General features: G+C 48.4%; 1 protein-coding gene across 2 annotated transcripts in view; it reads right to left on the minus strand.

Moving 5' to 3' along the window:
• LOC306816670 (GDNF family receptor alpha-4-like) overlaps positions 1-20,046 on the minus strand; it is a 56,853-nt gene that overhangs the window by 14,626 nt on the left and 22,181 nt on the right. For both annotated transcript variants that reach the window (XR_013777745.1, XM_079333095.1), the window contains exon 2: positions 166-441. Coding sequence is in view for 1 of the 2 variants with exons in the window: in XM_079333095.1 (XP_079189221.1) it covers positions 166-441 (276 nt within the window). In the remaining variant the exon portion in view is untranslated. The remainder of the gene's footprint in view (positions 1-165; positions 442-20,046) is intronic.

Raw genomic sequence — 20,046 nt, forward strand, 5'->3', positions numbered from 1 at the left:
GCTGCTGGAGCTCTGGCAGCCCTGGGACCATGACCATCCCTGGGGAGCCTGGGCAGTGTCTGACCACCCTCTGGGGCAGGAACCTTTCCCTGGCAGCCATTCCCTCGGGGCCGGTGTGTCCTGAGGCAGAGCAGGGACTGCAGGGATGCTGTGCGGAGCACCGACCTTCCATCAGCGTGTGGTGGACGCTCCAGTAGACGCTCAGGCAGTGCTTCTCCTTCTTCATGCCGCGCTTGCACTTGCAGCCGTAGAGCTGGCTGGCGAGCAGGGCGCTGACGGCGCTGCGGCACTGGCTCCTGGCGCCCGGGCCCAGCCTGCTGGCGCCGTTGCCCGCCGTGCACTGGCGCAGCGTGCGCAGCCTGGCGCTGCAGGACGGCTCCGCCGCGCAGGCCTCGCCCGCCTGCAGGCAGTCCCTGCCGGGCCCGGCGCCCGCCGCGCCTGCTGCGGGGAACGGGGTTAGTGGGGAGGATGGGGAGAGGGGATGGGAGAGGGGATGGGAGAGGGAATGGGAGAGGGAATGGGAGAGGGGATGGGAGAGGGGATGGGAGAGGGGATGGGAGAGGGAATGGGAGAGGGAATGGGAGAGGGGATGGGGTGAGGGGATGGGAGAGGGAATGGGAGAGGGAATGGGAGAGGGAATGGGAGAGGGAATGGGAGAGGGAATGGGAGAGGGAATGGGAGAGGGAATGGGGTGAGGGGATGGGAGAGGGAATGGGAGACGGGATGGGGTGAGGGGATGGGGAGAGGGGATGGGAGAGGGAATGGGAGAGGGAATGGGAGAGGGGATGGGGTGAGGGGATGGGAGAGGGAATGGGAGAGGGAATGGGAGAGGGAATGGGAGAGGGAATGGGAGAGGGAATGGGAGAGGGAATGGGAGAGGGAATGGGGTGAGGGGATGGGAGAGGGAATGGGAGAGGGGATGGGGTGAGGGGATGGGGAGAGGGGATGGGGAGAGGGGATGGGAGAGGGGATGGGAGAGGGGATGGGGAGAGGGAAACAGGTGTTAGTGGGGAGAGGGGATGGGGAGAGGGAAACAGGTGTTAATGGGGAGAGGGGATGGGGAGAAGGAATGGAGGAGAGGGAATGGGGTGAGAGAACCGGGGTGAGGGAACTAGGGCAAGGGAATGGGGGCATCAGCGCAGGGAGCGAGGGAACCGGGACAAAGGAACCGGGACAAAGGAACCGGGACGTCAGGGCAGGGAACAGGCACGGGCTGTGCCTGCCCCAGCTCCTTCCCCAGGCTGGGGGCTCTGGGTTACCCAGAATGGGCTGTGCCTGCCCCAGCTCCTTCCCCAGGCTGGGGGCTCTGAGCAGCCTGGGATGCTGGAACATGTCCCTGCCCATGGCATGGGGTAGAACCAGATCGCCTTTGGTTTGGCCCCTTCCAGCCCAAATCATTCCATGGTTCTATGACAGGACCAGCCTGGCAGCAGGATTATAAGTGACAGAAACTTGACTGGTCCCTGGTGATATTGATTTTTTCTTCTTGGAGAACATAAATATTTTCAAACCCTTTCTTTCCTCATTTCTGCACCCCAAAGCCAAGAGTAGCCCAACGTCACAGAAACCTGACCTCTGCTCCTTGAATGTGATTTAACTGTGCCTACACCTCCCTGAGCTATAAATGGCTCTGTGTGGGTGCTCTGACATGTAGTCAGCCCACATATATCCCAGGAGTTGGCCCTTGTTCACTGCCACCATCTCCCAGGACTCCCACTGCTTCTCTCTTGGCTTTTTCCAAGCTTTTCTAAATTGTTTTCAGAGTTCCTTTGCCAACACAGAATGCTGTGTTCCCCATTAGGAGAGGAGAGCCCAAGGCATGGCAGGAAGATGCTACTGTTGCACACACCCCAATAAATTAGTTCATCAGAGCTCAGTGGTGCTGTGCCTCCTCTGCCAGGAGCAGACAATCCTGTTGTTATTGCTGTTTTTTGGTAAGGCAGGCTGCACACACCCAGACTGGCTCACCCCAAGCTCATCTCTGCTCCTGGCAAAGCTGGTGTGGCACCCAGCTGCCAGAGGTGGCTGCTGTGATGTCTGGAGCATTTGGCAGAGGTCAGGCACAGCTGCACCACGGCTTGGGAGAGTGAGGAAGAGGCAAACCTGGTTTGTGGAGAGCAGAATCAGTTCCAGTACAGTAATTTTGGATGCTGCTGTACCATAAAACCAGAAAATGCTGTCATGACCTTGAAGCAGAACTTCTCAAATACTTCCCAAAGGAACTCTCTGTCTCTAACATAACCTGTCTTCCCTTTGGATAGGAACCAGAAGGGGAAGGATAGAAAAGACCTTCTGCTTTTTGACTTCCTCGAGTGTCTGCTTCTGCTGTGAGCCAGCTTGGGCCATATTAAAAATTCTGCTTCCTGAAAAAATGTGAGCCCCTGATCTCCATCTCTGAGGGCTTCATGAAATCTCTGCTTTCTCCAAGACACTATGGATCTCTTCATAAAGTCCCTTTTTCTGCCTTGCAACTGCTACCTCTCCCTAATTTCAGCACTAGAGCCCAGGATTTCCATTTCTGTTCCCTCAGCAGTCACAGTGTGTTTGCTAAGGGCGAGCTGCCTCTGTTGCTCTTGATTAGAGTAGAAAGCAGCAGCTGGAGTTCAGATACTTCAATTATGTTTATTACAAACTTTGGGTGAACCCACCAGGAGGTTTCCTCCTGAAATATCCCAGTGGAATCTCAAATGCAAAGCCTTTCATCTAACTGCAGACTATTTCAAAGTGCCTCATGGCCAACGTCAAGCTTTCAGGTATTTCAAATCTCACACCATCTCGAATTTGAGTTCTCCTGCCCCTGATTTATTCATAGACCTGGTTTATTTAGCACTCAAGGCTTGTTTGGATCTGCCAAACACGGAGAGAGAAATTATTTCCAACATGTGGGAAACTCTGCCTTGGGCTGTCATATACTGAAGAACTTGGAACACAGGGAACCAGTTTCCTTGAAATATCATTTGGGCAATTTGCAATTTCACTGAGATCCATAAAATGAGCAAGAGAACAGATCTGAGCAGAATCCATAGGACTGAAGGAAAAAATACTTGTCTTCTTCTACTCAGGCTTTCTGCAAAGGATCTCCTCTGAATGAGGATAAAGCCCAGCAGATTGCATTCTGGAAGAGATGACTTTGTCAGTGTCCTGTCAGCTGCTAGAAAAGTAGGTTACAACAGAAATTATGACCTTCCTTCTCTTTCTCTGCTCCATGAATTGCAGAAGATACTCCCCAGGATGGTTATAAACACAACCAGCCTGTAAAAGCTGTAAAACACTTTGGGATATCACTTCAAATAAATCAAGCAGATTGACCATTTGAGAAATTTTCCTGAAAATTTTAAGTAAATATATCCTCAGGCCGAGCCCTGCTTCACAGAGCAAAGGCCAGGGGTGAATATTGGCAGCCCAAACCCACAGCACAGACCTGTAAACCCACTCAGGCTTTATGGCAGAGGTGCCTGAAGGCTGCTGGAGTGTCACAAATGACCCGTTCCATAATTGTGTCACTTAAAAACCAAATCATTCAGGGGCTTTTATTGTCAGCAATGTCTTTGCAGCTGAGACAACATAACACCACGTTTTTCTCCTCACACTGCCCCTGAGAGAGTAATTTTATGCAACATTAAGACAGTACCTCTTAGGGAAAAAAATAAATCTCCATGACTTATAAAATTGATAGCACTTCCTAACAGGCAGGGACAAGAGCAATATTAGGTCTTCTCTCTCAAAGATGGAGTGGATTTTCTTGTTTTACCTTCAAAACCAGCTCCTGGCAGGCTGTCCACAGGATTTTCCTCCTCCTGGACTGCCCAGGGAACTGGGGTTTGCACTGAGCTGTGTGTGGCTTGGGCTTTCTGTGTCCCTGCTCCTCTAACAGCAGCCCTTCCAGCTCCCTCTGCTCCCTTTAAAAGGCCATTTGGCTGCAGTTTTATTCCTCACTCCCTGCTAATTTCGTGCTGTTTATGGTGGGCAGATGGAGTAATGAGTTTATTTTCACATCCTGTTTGTAACTGTGCTCCACATCTGTTTCTGCTCACTCTAATCTCAGTGCCATTCACCCAGAGTTGCTCCTGAAGTGGGGGAGAAAGAGACAAACCCCTCTCTTCCCATTTTGGCAGAGCCCAGCTCCTCTCGTGCAGGTGTCTCCAGGTGCACTGTGCTGACCAAGCAGGGCTGGCTCTCCTCCAGGGACAATCAAGGAGAATCCTCCAAGGGGATAATCTCCTTTCTCAAGGAAGTGCAGCTGTGCTTGGGATGTGCTTGGGAGCTGCCACACCTCTGCTCTTCCTTCCTGGGAACAGCCCTCCCACAGGTCCCAGCCTTGTCCAGAACTTTTGAGTGTCACCTGCATTGTGCAGTGCCCAGAAACCTTTGGAATGCTGCTCTCCACCCAGGGCAAGTTCCTTCCCTTTCCTCCCCTTCCCCCTGCCTTGCCCCAAGCTCAGTGCAGGTTCCATGCTCAACACCTCTGTGAGAGCTGCCCCAGGGTTACCTGTCCAACTCAGAGCAGCTCACCTGGGGAGGACAACACCACTGCTGCTGCCAGTCCTCTGTGCAGAACAATTGAAATCCTCTCCCTGTCCTCTGTGCAGAACAAATGAAATCCCACACTGCAAACAGATGCTGTGATATTCCCAGCCAGCACTGGAGTTTGCAGAGAACATCTCAGCAAAGGTCTGAGGCTGTTGCAGCAATCCTGGAAGGTTCAGGCCAAGGATGTGCTGTGTGTCCTGAGCAGGCATTAAAAATGTGCTGCCTGGCTCTTTGTCCCTCCAGTTCTGACTGCTCACCCCTTCCCTCCACGTTATGAGCAATCTTTGGTCTGTATTTGATCTGTGCCTCCACGCAGGACTTTGCAGGCACTGAGGAGATTCAAATAAAACATTCACTGAATATTTCTAATGGCTGATCCATGTAGGAGATCACCACTCTCTGTATGGACTCAAACCCAGCAGGAAACATTCCCCTACTGTTTATCATGGATTTATACATGACACCCAGATACCATGACAAGTTGCATCACATCCCCATTACCCTTAAGGAGAACAGAATTCATCATGAAAACCCTCATGATGACTTGGGGTGAAATCTCCCTAGATATCATTACTCCCCTGCACTAACACATCCTTTTTGACAAGGCTTCAGCCTTTGTTTTCTAAAGATGCCTCTGGAATGCCCCATCCTGCTGGACTGACTCAGCCAGACTAACCCCCAAATCAGCTATAAACAATATTCTTATGAAAGGAGGATGAAAATCAGACCATCACTCTCAGTGCATGACCTGGTTGCAAATAGTTGTGCATCTATTTTAAATAAGTTTAATCCATCAGACCAGGAAGAAGGCTTAAAACTTTTGTGGACCCATGAAGTCCCAAAGTGGGTATTATTCTGAAGTAGTGGATATCTGAAACACAGATCACACAGCTAGCTACAAGTTTTGGCAGAGAAAATGACCACACCCCATTCCTGCTGTGCTGAAATCTGAGGACAGCCTGACATTGGTGTTTTGGGAAGGTTCAGCCCCTGGGTTCTCTGGACAGAGGCTTTGTAGTCAGACACTGCAGCACACACTGTGACATGTTCCCTTGCTGTCCCCCCTACAGCAACCTCACCATTAAACCTTCTAAATCCTCTCCTTTCACGAGCAGTAATTCTTCTCATGTTGCAGTTTATGCTCGTCTGCCACTAAAGCAGCATCCAGGACTCATCAGCCACAGAGTCTCCTCCAATATCATTTGATATTGTACATGTATTTTTATTTATCTGTGCGTCAGGATCAGCTCAGCTTCCCAGCCCAGATCTGGATAAGCAAGGCAGACTAACTCTCATCTTTCTGAGCAAAATTTCAGCTAACAACACCAATGCCTTAAAGGCAATCTGCTTAAGTCCAGCAGGGTGAGATCCAGATCTTTCTCAGTGCCTGTAATGGTTTTATACACATATAAAATTAAATATCTGAGATTTTTTTAACTCCCCGAGCTCCACTTTGCTTCAAATAATTTGACTGAAGAGTTCTGGCATTCACCAACTCTCCAAAATCTTGCAAAGTCCTATTAATTAACTGTGCACTGATGTAAAAAATCACCACTTGTGGAAGCCCATATGTGCCACATAAAGGTTTATTGTTTCCTACAGGGTAACTTATTCTGAGAGTCTCTAATTACACAGTGCCAGAGCACCATGGATAATCCCACATCTCACCCAGCATCACTAGTTTGTATCTCCAAGGCAGAAACTCCTGACACATGTCACACATTCCCATTTCTTCTATCCCTGTGCTCACTGGTGGCCAGTGCAGTGGATTTTTCATGATCTCAGAGGTTCTGTAGGATCCCTCAGGGCTCTGATCTGGACTGGGGTGCAGCTCCCAAACCTCCCTGCAGTGGCACTGACAGCAGATTTCTGCAGTGCCTTCTCTGCTTGCTGAAGTTTATTCCCCATGATATTTGAGATGAGAGAAATCTCTTCACCCACACTGGCAGCCAAACACTCCCAGGACACAGCCTGCTCTCAGCTCTTGTGTTCCTGCTTTGCACTGCTCAAACTCCATGGAAAATTAAAGCTGAACACCCTCCTGTCTTCTCTGTTTCCCCAGAACAGTGAAACTGTGGTCAGTTTTATTTTTGAGATCCATTTGCCCTACTTGAATGTTTTTCTTTAACATCTCCTGCAGCAAAGGCATCCCTCTGGTGCTTTTTGCAGTGTTTGAGAAAACAATTCCACCAGAGTGCACAGGAGTCCTGTCCCACTGTCCTGAGCCATTCACAGAGGGTTTGGTGTCCAGGTGGTTGATCCTGGTGTGAAATATTCAGGATCAGGTTGGGGCAGTGGGATCCAGTGGAAAATGCCCCTGCCCACTGCAGGGGGTTGCATGGGTCACCTTTAAATGCCTCTTCAAACCCCAAACTATTCTCTGATCACCTGGCCCAGCCTGCCCAAACTCAGGTGTTTGTTTTCCTCTCTTTGGCTGGCAGAACTCCCTGTCCACTGGCACTCCTGTTCCACCTGGAATCACCCTGCACAACATCCCAGAAAGAACATCCAGCTCATTGAATTGCAGGAGCCACAGCCTGCAAGTCTTTCTGAGCTGTCAAAGCAGCATTTCTGTAATCACAGGGCTTTGCCCAGAGTCTGGGTGCATGCCAATTCACTCACACTTTCTCCCAAATATCCCACATTTCTGATTTTAAATTAGATTTCTCCTGCCATGCCCCATTTTTTGACCCTTTGCTGCCCTTTCCCCCACCCCCCAGTCTATGTGGGTTGCAATGTCCGTATTTCCTTCAGATAATTCTTGCACTTTCCTGTCAAAAACCTTATGAGCAAGTAAAAACCCAGAGGGAAATTTTTGAAAGGAACATGTCCCATCAGGGGCATTGGAAATGCAGACTTGCAAAGTCTTCTTGTCAGGGCAATTTGCAAAGACCCAAGAGGGGCAGATCACAGGGTGAAAAGCCTCACATCTCCAGCTATTGCCTTCAAAATGCCTCCCTTGGTACACAAGGGAAAAAAATTTCTCTAAGTTGTTTCTAATTAAAAAGTGGAAAATTCCTGTTGAGTTGTTTGGTATCTAATCTCCATCAGAGGGACTTGTCCTTTCCTGCTGCTCCCAGGGGCAGGCATATTGCAGTGACTTCTATTTTATAAAATGATTCTCAGTGTTTGCAGATAGTCCAAACCCTTCCCTGAACTTGTGCCTCATGAGCAGAGGATTCTAGATCCAAGGAAAGTAATCTGAGGCTGTGGATCCCTTTGGGCAAAGACCTTCAGAACGACACCCAGGCTGCTTCTGCCACGTCCCACTGTGTACAATAAGAGATTCTCCCCTCCAAATTCTGATTTAAAATCTGTTTCCTCTCATGCCACAGAACTGCTTACCCAGAAATATGTTCTCCCAGGGGTGGCTGGAACCTGTCAGAGAGTCTGTGTGGATCAGCTACCAGAGATGGTAGAAGAGCAACATCTTTATCTTTCCAACTCTTGTGAGGAATGAGATCCCAAAGGAGTGGGAAAAGAATGTCCTTTTTAGAGAAGCAGACAAAGGCAGCAGATGAATCACAGACCAATCTCATGGATAAGACTCCAGCCAAGCTGATTTGACCTCTCCAAGCTATTTGGCACAGGTCCACATGAGGTGCCAGAAGAGTGAGTGGCCTCTGAGTCACAGCCAAGTGGTGCTCATGAATACAGAGCTCCAAACCCAGGAAAGACACATTTTCAGACTCAGAAGGCATTTGAGAGTCTGTCCTGAGTCTGGTACTGCTCAATATTCCCATAATGACTCCAGTGATGGAATAGAGAATGGATTTCTGTAATTTGTGGCTGGCAGAAGATGAAGAGGGGGTCACAAGCGATGGGCAAGACAAGAGTGGAATTCAAAATGATCTTGGTGTGTTTAAAGCAGTGCATGAAATCAGGAGGGTGACACTGACCAGAAGCAGAAGTGGCACTGGAGATGTGAGTGTGAAAAGACAGGAGGGAAAAGCAAACCCAGGGAACAGAAACAAGGGAGATGTGAGCACGGGGTGAGAGGTGCTCACAGGGAAAAGAAGCAGGATGAAAAACAGAAAACATGGTCTGGGGCATGAGTGGGATGTGATTATTACAGGACACAATTATCAGCTCCAGTCAAGCTTTAGCTGGAGTTTGGGTCATGTTTTGATAGGACAACACATGTCAAGGAAGATGACAAGATCCCAGAGGAATTTTATTACAATTACAAATGGTTTGCAGGCTGAGGCGAGGATAAAAGAAAAGGATTTGTGTAGTTTATGATGAAGGCTGTAAAGAAACAAGATCAGAGCACTCAAATACATAAACAAGACATTTGAGATGTGGACAGTGACAGATATCCCTCCACTGCTGTGGGACATGAGAAGTAATTCTGAGTAAATGTGCAGTAAGGGAGATTTAGATCAATATTAAGAAAAATATTATATGGGAAGTAAAAAAGTGGAACAGATTATGGAGGGTCTGTTTAATCCCCAGCAGTGGAATTATTTACAAAATGCCCAGTGCATCAAACAGCCCTAAAAACCTATGATGCTCCTGGTTCAGCAGGGTCCAGCAGTCATTTTCAGGTCCCTGCTCTTGCTGGAGAGAAGTGAGGAGAAAATGACATTTTCCTGGTTTGATCTCTGGCAGAAAAGTCCACGGGTGTTGAGTTTGAACTGCTGCCAGACTAACAATTGTTATCAAAAATGGGCAGCATTTGGATCCTGCCTTCAGCAGTTTCTGCACTCTTATCTGTCCTGCACGTCATTCCTTATAACTGAGCACTGCAAAACCTCCCAGCTCTGCCTGCAGAACAGAGAGCAGCCAAGATGGGCCAAGACAACTGTGCAGACCTTGAGCATTGGCTCCTAAGGACAGACTCTCACCCATTTTTAAAGGGTCATTTATCAATGAACTCTCTTCTTAATGTACCTCTCTGAAGCACTTAAATGCCAGCGTGTTCTGCACTGCATGGTTATGATGGGGATCCCAGCCATGTGTCAAGCAGGAACTGTGACCCCTTTTTCTGTGATTAAGTTAATCTTTGTTCCATCCACTTTTTTTTTTTCTTTTTTTTTTTTTTTTTTTTTTTTTTTTTTTTTGGTACATGATTAACTGGTGAATAAAAAGGCCATTTTTAAAATTTTTCTTTGCAAGGGCTGAAGCATTTTTAATCATATATAATTCAATACTTGCTCTGCAATTCCATTGCCTGCTTTAAGATGAATTTGGCACTAAACACTCAATTATACTCCCCCGCCTCTGTTTTCTCTGGAAGTTGCAAAATTCATTCAAACAAAAGCTAGGCCCTCCTGAAGATTTATGGAGATTAATGATGATTGAAATCAAAGAACAGAGAATCTCCTCTTGACGTTAGGAGCCACAGGGCTCCAATAAATGTCCTTTAAAAAAGTGACACTTTTCCAGGCAACCCTGGGTTCAAAGACAAAATTGTGTACATGTCCATATCAAGCACAGGTCATTGCACCTATCCATCATCTTCATCTCTCACTGACGTTTTTCTGCTTCTGGCATTAAATATCAGACACCAAGGCTGGAGTTTGGAGCCCAGATCACAAGTGAGGATGAACAAGGCATACAGTGAAATTGGAAGGGGAAGCCAAGATGGAAAAACCAGAAAAGATTTTAGCTGAGGAGGGGAAAAGGCAGTGAGAAATGAGTGGTGACACAAGACAGCTGGAATTTAGGCACAGAGCCACAGATATGTATTCACACATACAGGGAAAGAGCTACAAAGAGGAACCTGAGCTAAGTACTTGCAGTTACTCTGGAATCCCTTCTGTGCCCTCAGCGACTCAGGAGAGGCTGGGAGCCTCACTGGGCTGGGATCACTCCCACAGCCTGGGGGCTCAGGGGAGTCAAACTGCAGAGATGGGAGGGTGTGGGGGAAAAGGCAGGAAGTGTTGGAACAGCAAAACCACAAAAACAGGAGAATGTACACTGGAATAGACAGCCTGCACACTAGAGAGACATTGAGGTTGTAAATGCAAGCATTCAGAATTTGAGATATGCTATGGATCATCCAGAAGGAGCTGAAATCCATCCTCCCATCCCATACCAGCACAAAGGAACAGCCTGTGACTGCACATCACAGAACCACCCCAGTCTGTGCACTAAAAACCCAATCTGTGCATGAAAAAACCTACTCTGTGCATTAACACACCCCAGTCTGTGCATTAACACACCCCAATCTGTGCATTAACACACCCCAATCTGTGCATTAATACACCCAATCTGTGCATTAACACACCCCAGTGTGTGCATTAACACACCCCAATCTGTGCATTAACACACCCCAATGTGTGCCTTAACACACCCCAATCTGTGCATTAACACACCCAGTGGGTGCATTAACACACCCAATGTGTGCATTAACACACCCCAATCTGTGCATTAACACACCCCAGTGTGTGCATTAACACACCCCAATGTGTGCATTAACACACCCCAATCTGTGCATTAACACACCCAATCTGTGCATTAACAGACCCCAATCTGTGCATTAACACACCCCAATGTGTGCATTAACACACCCCAATCTGTGCATTAACACACCCAGTGTGTGCATTAACACACCCCAATCTGTGCATTAACACACCCCAATGTGTGCATTAACACACCCCAATCTGTGCATTAACACACCCAATGTGTGCATTAACACACCCCAATCTGTGCATTAACACACCCAGTGTGTGCATTAACACACCCCAATCTGTGCATTAACACACCCAATCTGTGCATTAACACACCCCAATCTGTGCATTAACACACCCAGTGTGTGCATTAACACACCCAGTGTGTGCATTAACACACCCAATCTGTGCATTAACACACCCCAGTGTGTGCATTAACACACCCCAATCTGTGCATTAACACACCCCAATCTGTGCATTAACACACCCAATGTTTGCATTAACACACCCAATCTGTGCATTAACACACCCCAGTGTGTGCATTAACACACCCCAATGTGTGCATTAACACACCCCAATCTGTGCATTAACACACCCAATGTGTGCATTAACACACCCCAATCTGTGCATTAACACACCCCAATGTGTGCATTAACACACCCCAATCTGTGCATTAACATACCCAATCTGTGCATTAACACACCCCAATCTGTGCATTAACACACCCAATGTGTGCATTAACACACCCCAGTGTGTGCATTAACACACCCCAATCTGTGCATTAACACACCCCAGTGTGTGCATTAACACACCCAATGTGTGCATTAACACACCCCAATCTGTGCATTAACACACCCAATGTGTGCATTAACACACCCCAATCTGTGCATTAACACACCCAATCTGTGCATTAACACACCCAGTGTGTGCATTAACGCACCCAATGTGTGCATTAACACACCCCAATCTGTGCATTAACACACCCAATCTGTGCATTAACACACCCAATGTGTGCATTAACACACCCCAATCTGTGCATTAACACACCCCAGTGTGTGCATTAACACACCCCAATGTGTGCATTAACACACCCCAATCTGTGCATTAACACACCCAGTGTGTGCATTAACACACCCCAATCTGTGCATTAACACACCCCAATGTGTGCATTAACACACCCCAATCTGTGCATTAACACACCCCAATCTTTGCATTAACACACCCAATCTGTGCATTAACAGACCCCAATCTGTGCATTAACACACCCCAGTGTGTGCATTAACACACCCCAATCTGTGCATTAACACACCCCAGTGTGTGCATTAACACACCCCAATCTGTGCATTAACACACCCCAGTGTTTGCATTAACACACCCCAATGTGTGCATTAACACACCCAATGTGTGCATTAACACACCCCAATCTGTGCATTAACACACCCAATCTGTGCATTAACACACCCCAATGTGTGCATTAACACACCCCAGTCTGTGCATTAACACACCCCAATCTGTGCATTAACACACCCCAATCTGTGCATTAATACACCCAATCTGTGCATTAACACACCCCAGTGTGTGCATTAACACACCCAGTGTGTGCATTAACACACCCAGTGTGTGCATTAACACACCCCAATGTGTGCATTAACACACCCCAATCTGTGCATTAACACACCTAATCTGTGCATTAGCACACCCCAATCTGTGCATTAACACACCCAATGTGTGCATTAACACACCCAATGTGTGCATTAACACACCCCAATCTGTGCATTAACACACCCAATCTGTGCATTAACACACCCCAATCTGTGCATTAACACACCCCAGTGTGTGCATTAACACACCCAATGTGTGCATTAACACACCCCAATCTGTGCATTAACACACCCAATCTGTGCATTAACACACCCAGTGTGTGCATTAACGCACCCAATGTGTGCATTAACACACCCAATCTGTGCATTAACACACCCCAGTGTTTGCATTAACACACCCAATCTGTGCATTAACACACCCCAATCTGTGCATTAACACACCCAGTGTGTGCATTAACACACCCCAGTGTGTGCATTAACACACCCAATCTGTGCATTAACACACCCCAGTGTTTGCATTAACACACCCCAGTGTGTGCATTAACACACCCCAATCTGTGCATTAACACACCCCAGTGTGTGCATTAACACACCCAATCTGTGCATTAACACACCCCAATGTGTGCATTAACACACCCCAATCTGTGCATTAACATACCCAATCTGTGCATTAACACACCCAGTGTTTGCATTAGCACACCCCAATCTGTGCATTAACACACCCAGTGTTTGCATTAACACACCCAGTGTGTGCATTAACACACCCCAATCTGTGCATTAACACACCCCAATCTGTGCATTAATACACCCAATCTGTGCATTAACACACCCCAATCTGTGCATTAACACACCCAATGTGTGCATTAACACACCCCAATCTGTGCATTAACACACCCAGTGTGTGCATTAACACACCCAATGTGTGCATTAACACACCCCAATCTGTGCATTAACACACCCAATCTGTGCATTAACACACCCCAGTGTGTGCATTAACACACCCCAATCTGTGCATTAACATACCCAATCTGTACATTAACACACCCAGTGTGTGCATTAACACACTCCAATCTGTGCATTAACACACCCAATAATATAATTACCTCACACACAGCAGTGATTCTCCTGGCAGGTTTTGCCTTGCCCAGAGCATCAGCTGCTGGCAGTCAGGGCACAGTTGCTGCTCTTTGATTCTTTAATCCCCAGACCTGGGTGAGAGCTGCACCTCTGCAAACACTGCAGGCCCTGTGTCTGTAGCTCCTGTAATATCCACAGTGCTGGGAGGGGAGGCTGCTTTGCCAGATCTACACAGCCTTGGCAAGTCTTTTCTAATGCATCTCATAAAAGGGAGAGCAAAAGAGATATTTCAGCTGGGTAACTGAGCCATAAAAAGCATAAAACCAATGGGGAGGACACAGAGTAAGGAAAAACTGGAAACATTATGAGAAAGAGAGAAGACGAATGGGTCATGTCTTGGGGTGGCTCCAAAACCTGGATGATAAATCGGTTTTCCCTAGGGCTGCTGAGTGGAGTTTCTGGGCAGAAAAGGGCAGATAACGAACAACAAAGGCAGTGTGTTAAAAAATGAAATACAAAGTATAGAGTATAAAGCAAACAGTAAAATATTTGTCATATAAGGGTGGAACAGAGGAAAGGAAGTCAAGGCCTGCTTGGAGCAGCCTGGTTAGAGGAAGGTGTCCCTGCCCATGGCAGGGGTGGAGGGAGAGGAGCTTGAAGGTCCCTTCCAGCCTCCACTCCATGGCTGATAATTGTAATTGATAATTGATAATTGATTTGCAATCAGTTAGTTTACCTCCCCTGAGATGCATGTTCGTGTTTCTGTACCACTGCAGGAGCCAGCTGCCCACCTGTGGGTGTTTGGTGCACCTTGGGGTGCTCCAGGTACCTGGGACAGGAGCAGGTGTGACACAGCCCCAGGTACCTGGGACAGGAGCAGGGCTGCAGGTGTGACACAGCCCAGGGTACCTGGGACAGGAGCAGGGCTTGGCACATGAAACTATCTTGTAATCCAAGACAACTTGAGCCATACAAAGGTCTAGTAACTTGCTGGAAGGCTTCTTTTACCCTTGTAAAACAAGAGTTCACCCAGAAACAGGAGCAGAATCCTAATATTTAATTAGTGGCTGCAGTTCACATGCAATTATTTATGACACGCTTTCAATGATTATTCATAGGTTCCCTATTGGGGGTGGGGAGAGGTCAGCAGGTTGCAAACAAGCCTGAAATTCAGAATTACTTGTTGAGGAGAGCTGGGGAAAGATGATTATGATAGAAAATGCAAGAGAAGAGCATAAAGGAAATTGATTATGAAGATTTACCAGGAACATGTGTACTATTAAAAACTCTATTGCACATCAGTGAATTTCAGACACTTAAATCAACAGAACCTTTAAAGGGAAATCACATTTTTATCATCTAATCAATGTAGGTAAAAGTGTTGTTGGTCTCTCTGCCCTGTTCCCTGTTGACTTCAGTTTCCCAATTCAGAGAAACTCTAATCTACACCTGCTTTCTTTGGCTCCTTTGGTTGTGACTGGCCCAAATTCTCCCCTAGCTCTTTGTGCTGCTTTTTGGAAACCCTGTGAGAACAGTCTTCCCTCTGCAACAACCTCACTGCTTAAAATCTCTGTCTGTGGGAGGTCTTTGCAGAATTACAGATGATTCCTTTAATCCACTGTCCCAGTGGCTCAGAATCTCTCCTCCCAGGCATGGGCTGGGTGCCCATCCCCATGTTTCTGACACCCCTCCTGGTTTGCTCCAGTGTGGAGTTTTCATTTGTGTGCCTGTGAAGGGTCTGAGTGTTGCACACAACATCTCAGCAACTCACCTGCACACATCTCAGCAGATCACCTGCACACAGCATCTCAGCAACTCACCTGCACACATCTCAGCAGATCACCTGCACACAGCATCTCAGCAACTCACCTGCACACAGCATCTCAGCAATCACCAGCTCTGCCTGCCACGGCCCCAGCCTCCCCTGCCAGCTGAGATATCACACTGTGGCAGGAGGGATTGTTCCTGCTCCATGCTGGAGCCCAGAGCCTGCACTCAGCTCACAGCCTCTTGTCTACCCAAGACCAGGATTTGTGTCTCCAGTTATTCAATACCTCCACAGTACAGATTTTTATCTTGGCCAGGAAGAGTATCAATATTTTTAATCATGCAGTTAAAGACCATATCAGAAAGGAAAGCACTGGGGGAAAGGAATTACATTGCACAGACAGCCTTGGGTCTGCCACTGCTGTCATCTGGCTACTGTGCTCCCCTAACCCTCTCTGACAACATCAGAGCATCCTGCCCCACGAGAGAGGTGCAATGCTGCTGGTTTGGAGTGCCCTGGAGCTGCAGAGCTGAGACCAGGCACAGAGCAGTGGTGTCTGTGCATGGCTGGCACAGCTGGCCAGGGCACTGGCACATCTGGAACAGCTGCAGTGCCACTGATGGCACTCGTGCCCGGGACACAGGGAGCCTCCAGTGCTGAGCAAGAACCCAGCTCAGAACTGGGGGATTGAATAAGGAAGAAGTTCCTGAACCCTTGAGAGGTTTGGATCATCTCAGCCTGTGTTTTCTGGAGCTGAATCCCCCCTTTCCATGTGCACATCCCCTCTGAAGTGTTATTTCATGCTGCACCAATTCCAGTTTTCTTTCAGCCCTCATGGGACATTTTCAGAGACAGATCTCATGGATGCCACACTGCTTCTCCTTTTCTGTGACTGAGTAGCCAGGGGACAGGAGAATGAACAGATGACAGAATCAGAGATCACGAATCCAGAATGTGCAGCTGGAATTTCCCCAGCAGACTCACAACGTGAAACATCCGGAAAAAGGCCTGTGAAATATGAATTGATGTCAGGACAAGGTTTTAATCACAGTTACACCACTTTCAAACCACAGAAATTCCACAGAGCTCAGTCTGGTGACTCTGGCTGTCTGGTGCTGACAGTCCAACCTGTGGCTCATCCCCCTTGTCCCAGCCCAGAGCCACCTCCAGGGATGGGCACTCCAACCCTCCCTGGCACACCTTCCAGTGCCTGACCACCTTTCCTGTGAAGAAACTCTTCCTAATTCTCAATGATCTCCTCTTCGTGGTGACAATCAGAAGTGGAGGAAAATCCCAATTCTGGGTTTTCATTTGCCACTTGCAGGACTGTTCCAAATGGAGCATCACAGCCAAACTGCTCTGAGCCCTGCAGGACTTCAGCCAGAGCAGAGCAGAGTCCCCAGCCCGAGTGGAGCAGCAGAAAACTGCGCGATGGGTGTGTCTGTCCCATCCCTTGCCTGGGGCACCTGCACAGAACCTTTTACAGCAGACCCACCCTCGGCAGCCCAGACTGCTGCTGGTCTCCACAAGGACACCTGGGAGCAGCTGGGGGCACCTTGGGGGCTCAGAAATAGAGGCAGGGTCTGTGTGTGCCCAGGTGACACTGCAGACACACCTGCCCAGGTGACAGTGAGAGAAACCTCCTGCCAGGTGACACTGCACACACACCTCCTGCCCAGGTGACACTGCAGACACACCTGCCCAGGTGACACTGCACACACACCTCCTGCCAGGTGACAGTGAGAGACACCTCCTGCCCAGGTGACACTGCACACACCTCCTGCCCAGGTGACACTGCACACACACCTCCTGCCCAGGTGACACTGCAGACACACCTCCTGCCCAGGTGACAGTGAGAGACACCTCCTGCCCAGGTGACACTGCACACACCTCCTGCCAGGTGACACTGCACACACCTCCTGCCCAGGTGACACTGCACACACCTCCTGCCAGGTGACACTGCACACACACCTCCTGCCCAGGTGACACTGCACACACCTCCTGCCAGGTGACACTGCAGACACACCTCCTGCCCAGGTGACACTGCACACACACCTCCTGCCAGGTGACACTGCACATACCTCCTGCCCAGGTGACACTGCACACACACCTCCTGCCAGGTGACACTGCACATACCTCCTGCCCAGGTGACACTGCACACACCTCCTGCCCAGGTGACACTGCACACACCTCGTGTCCTGGGCAGCCCAGAGAGCTGCTGAGGCAGAGCCTGTGCTTTGGTAATGGACATTTGGTAAATGTGCTGTTAATCTCATTAATGTTGGAAAGAAGCAGTGCTGGATGAATCATCTGATACAAATGGAATAGTTTGGGGAATACATGCATTTTCATTAGCCTAACTTCTCCTCCAGCACTATGTATCAGCATAGAATTAACCCATTAATTCTATTGATTTCAGTTAATATTGTGCATTCCATTAGTGCTCAAATCCCCACAGACTCCTTCCCAACCATCTAAAGGAACTGGCTTGTTTAATCAACACTGAGCAACTAATTGAGGCAACAGTTTGGGTCATGAAGTGAAGAGGAAAATTGTTTCTAACCGAGAGAACAGGAGGAATTTGGGATGCACGGTGAGAGCAGGTGTTCCAAGTGCTGTGTCCCCATGTGGGACAAGGGAAACTTCCCATCCCTGCAGTGCCAAACATCCCCCTGCACTTCAGGGGAGTGCCAGCAGGGATGGAGCCACCTGGAGCAGTTCAGGCATCAAGGGACAGGGAGGATCTCCAGGGACTGTCACAGTCCAGGCAGGGTCACACGATGTTTCATGTTTTAGCTCAAAGCCTCTGGATTATTTTTACTGCTCAGGTAGAAGGGCAGCTCTGCCCCTTGTAGCCTTTGCTTGGAGGAGAGGATAAATGAAATCTTTGATGTAAGAATCCAAAAGAAAGCAAACACCACCAAGCTGTTCTTTAAACTCAGCTTATTGACCGAGATCCAGTCCTGGCCTCAGCTCCCCTCCCCAGACTGTGCTGAGACCACAGCCATGGCATTTTTACAGCACTCTTCAGCAATATTTCCTCTCAAATTGCTTCTGTAAAAGGCTGTCTTTATTCCTCTCATCATAAGCCCTGCCTCATTTTCAGCAGCCAGCTGAACTCTCTCTCTCTTGCATCCTGGCCTAATTATTAAACAACCCTGTCAAAGTATTCGGTTGTTTGATGATATTTTACTCTCAATTAGAAGTATGAATGTGCTCCATTAGGCTCCTAATATCCTTTATGCTCAGCCTGACATTTGGGGAGCTGTTTTATTACAGCTGACACTCTGGGAAATGGGGCTGCCATGGTTAGCATCAATAATGGTGTTATTGACCCCAGTTTTATGGATGCAGGAGGATGTCTGGATGTTACCCACTCTCTATCTCGAGGGCTCTCACTGTCTCACACCAGTGTCTGCTCTGGGAGCTCAGCCCTGCCTTTCTCTGGAACTGTGTGGGTTTTTCTCACTCTATTAAGCTCAGAGACACTTTCCTGATCAAGTGTTTGGCAGCTGGTTAACACAGAAAAGCTCATCAAGATAGTGAGGACTGGGGTTGAGTTTCTCATTGAAAAGCCTGACAGCCTCTTAATAAACACCAAACACAAGCTGGGGTCCTCAGGGGTGTTCCCACACCTGAAACCAACTGCTGGCACAGCCCTGGACAAGTCACTCCCCCCTCTGTCATTCCATTCTGGCACTGAGCTCCCCCCACATCACCACCTCTCTTTAAAGCACAGAATCATGGAATGATTTGGTTGAAGGGACCCTCCTTTTCTACTTTCCTCCTTTTCTTCTCCTTTCCTCCTTTGCTTCTTTCCTCCTTTCCTCCTTTTTCTTCTCCTTTCTCCTTTTCTCCTTTCCGCCTTTCTCCTTTCCTCCTTTGCTCCTTTCCTCCCTTGCTCCTTTTCTCCTTTCCTCCTTTCCTCCCTTCCTCCTGTTCTCCTTTCTCCTTTTCTCCTTTCCTCCTTTCCTCCTTCCTTCTGTTCTCCTTTTCTCCTTTCTCCTTTCCTCCTTTCCTCCTTTCTCTTTTTCTCCTTCCCTCCTTTCTCCTTTTCTCCTTTCTCCTTTCTCCTTTGCTCCTTTCCTCCTTTCTCCTTTTCTCCTGTTCTCCTTTTCTCTGCCCAACGGGCACCTGGAGCAGCTCTCTGAGAGTTTCTAGCTGGGGATACACAGCTCCAACCATGACCCAAAGCACTGCACTTCTGAGGCTGCACTTGTGCCAGTTTGGGATGGAGGAGCAGTTTGGCATGCAGGATGAGCCCAGTGCCAGTTTGGGATGCAGGATGAGCCCAGTGCCAGTTTGGGATAGAGAATGAGCCCAGTGCCAGTTTGGGATGGAGGATGAGCCCAGTGCCAGTTTGGGATGGAGGAGCAGTTTGGGATAGAGAATGAGCCCAGTGCCAGTTTGGGATAGAGAATGAGCCCAGTGCCAGTTTGGGATGGAGGATGAGCCCAGTGCCAGTTTGGGATAGAGAATGAGCCCAGTGCCAGTTTGGGATGGAGGATGAGCCCAGTGCCAGTTTGGGATGGAGGAGCAGTTTGGGATGGAGAATGAGCCCAGTGCCAGTTTGGGATGGAGGATGAGCCCAGTGCCAGTTTGGGATGCAGGATGAGCCCAGTGCCAGTTTGGGATAGAGAATGAGCCCAGTGCCAGTTTGGGATGCAGGATGAGC

Source organism: Erithacus rubecula (genome assembly GCF_903797595.1).
Source record: "Erithacus rubecula genome assembly, contig: scaffold_141_arrow_ctg1, whole genome shotgun sequence".
In the NCBI taxonomy this organism is placed as follows: domain Eukaryota; kingdom Metazoa; phylum Chordata; class Aves; order Passeriformes; family Muscicapidae; genus Erithacus; species Erithacus rubecula.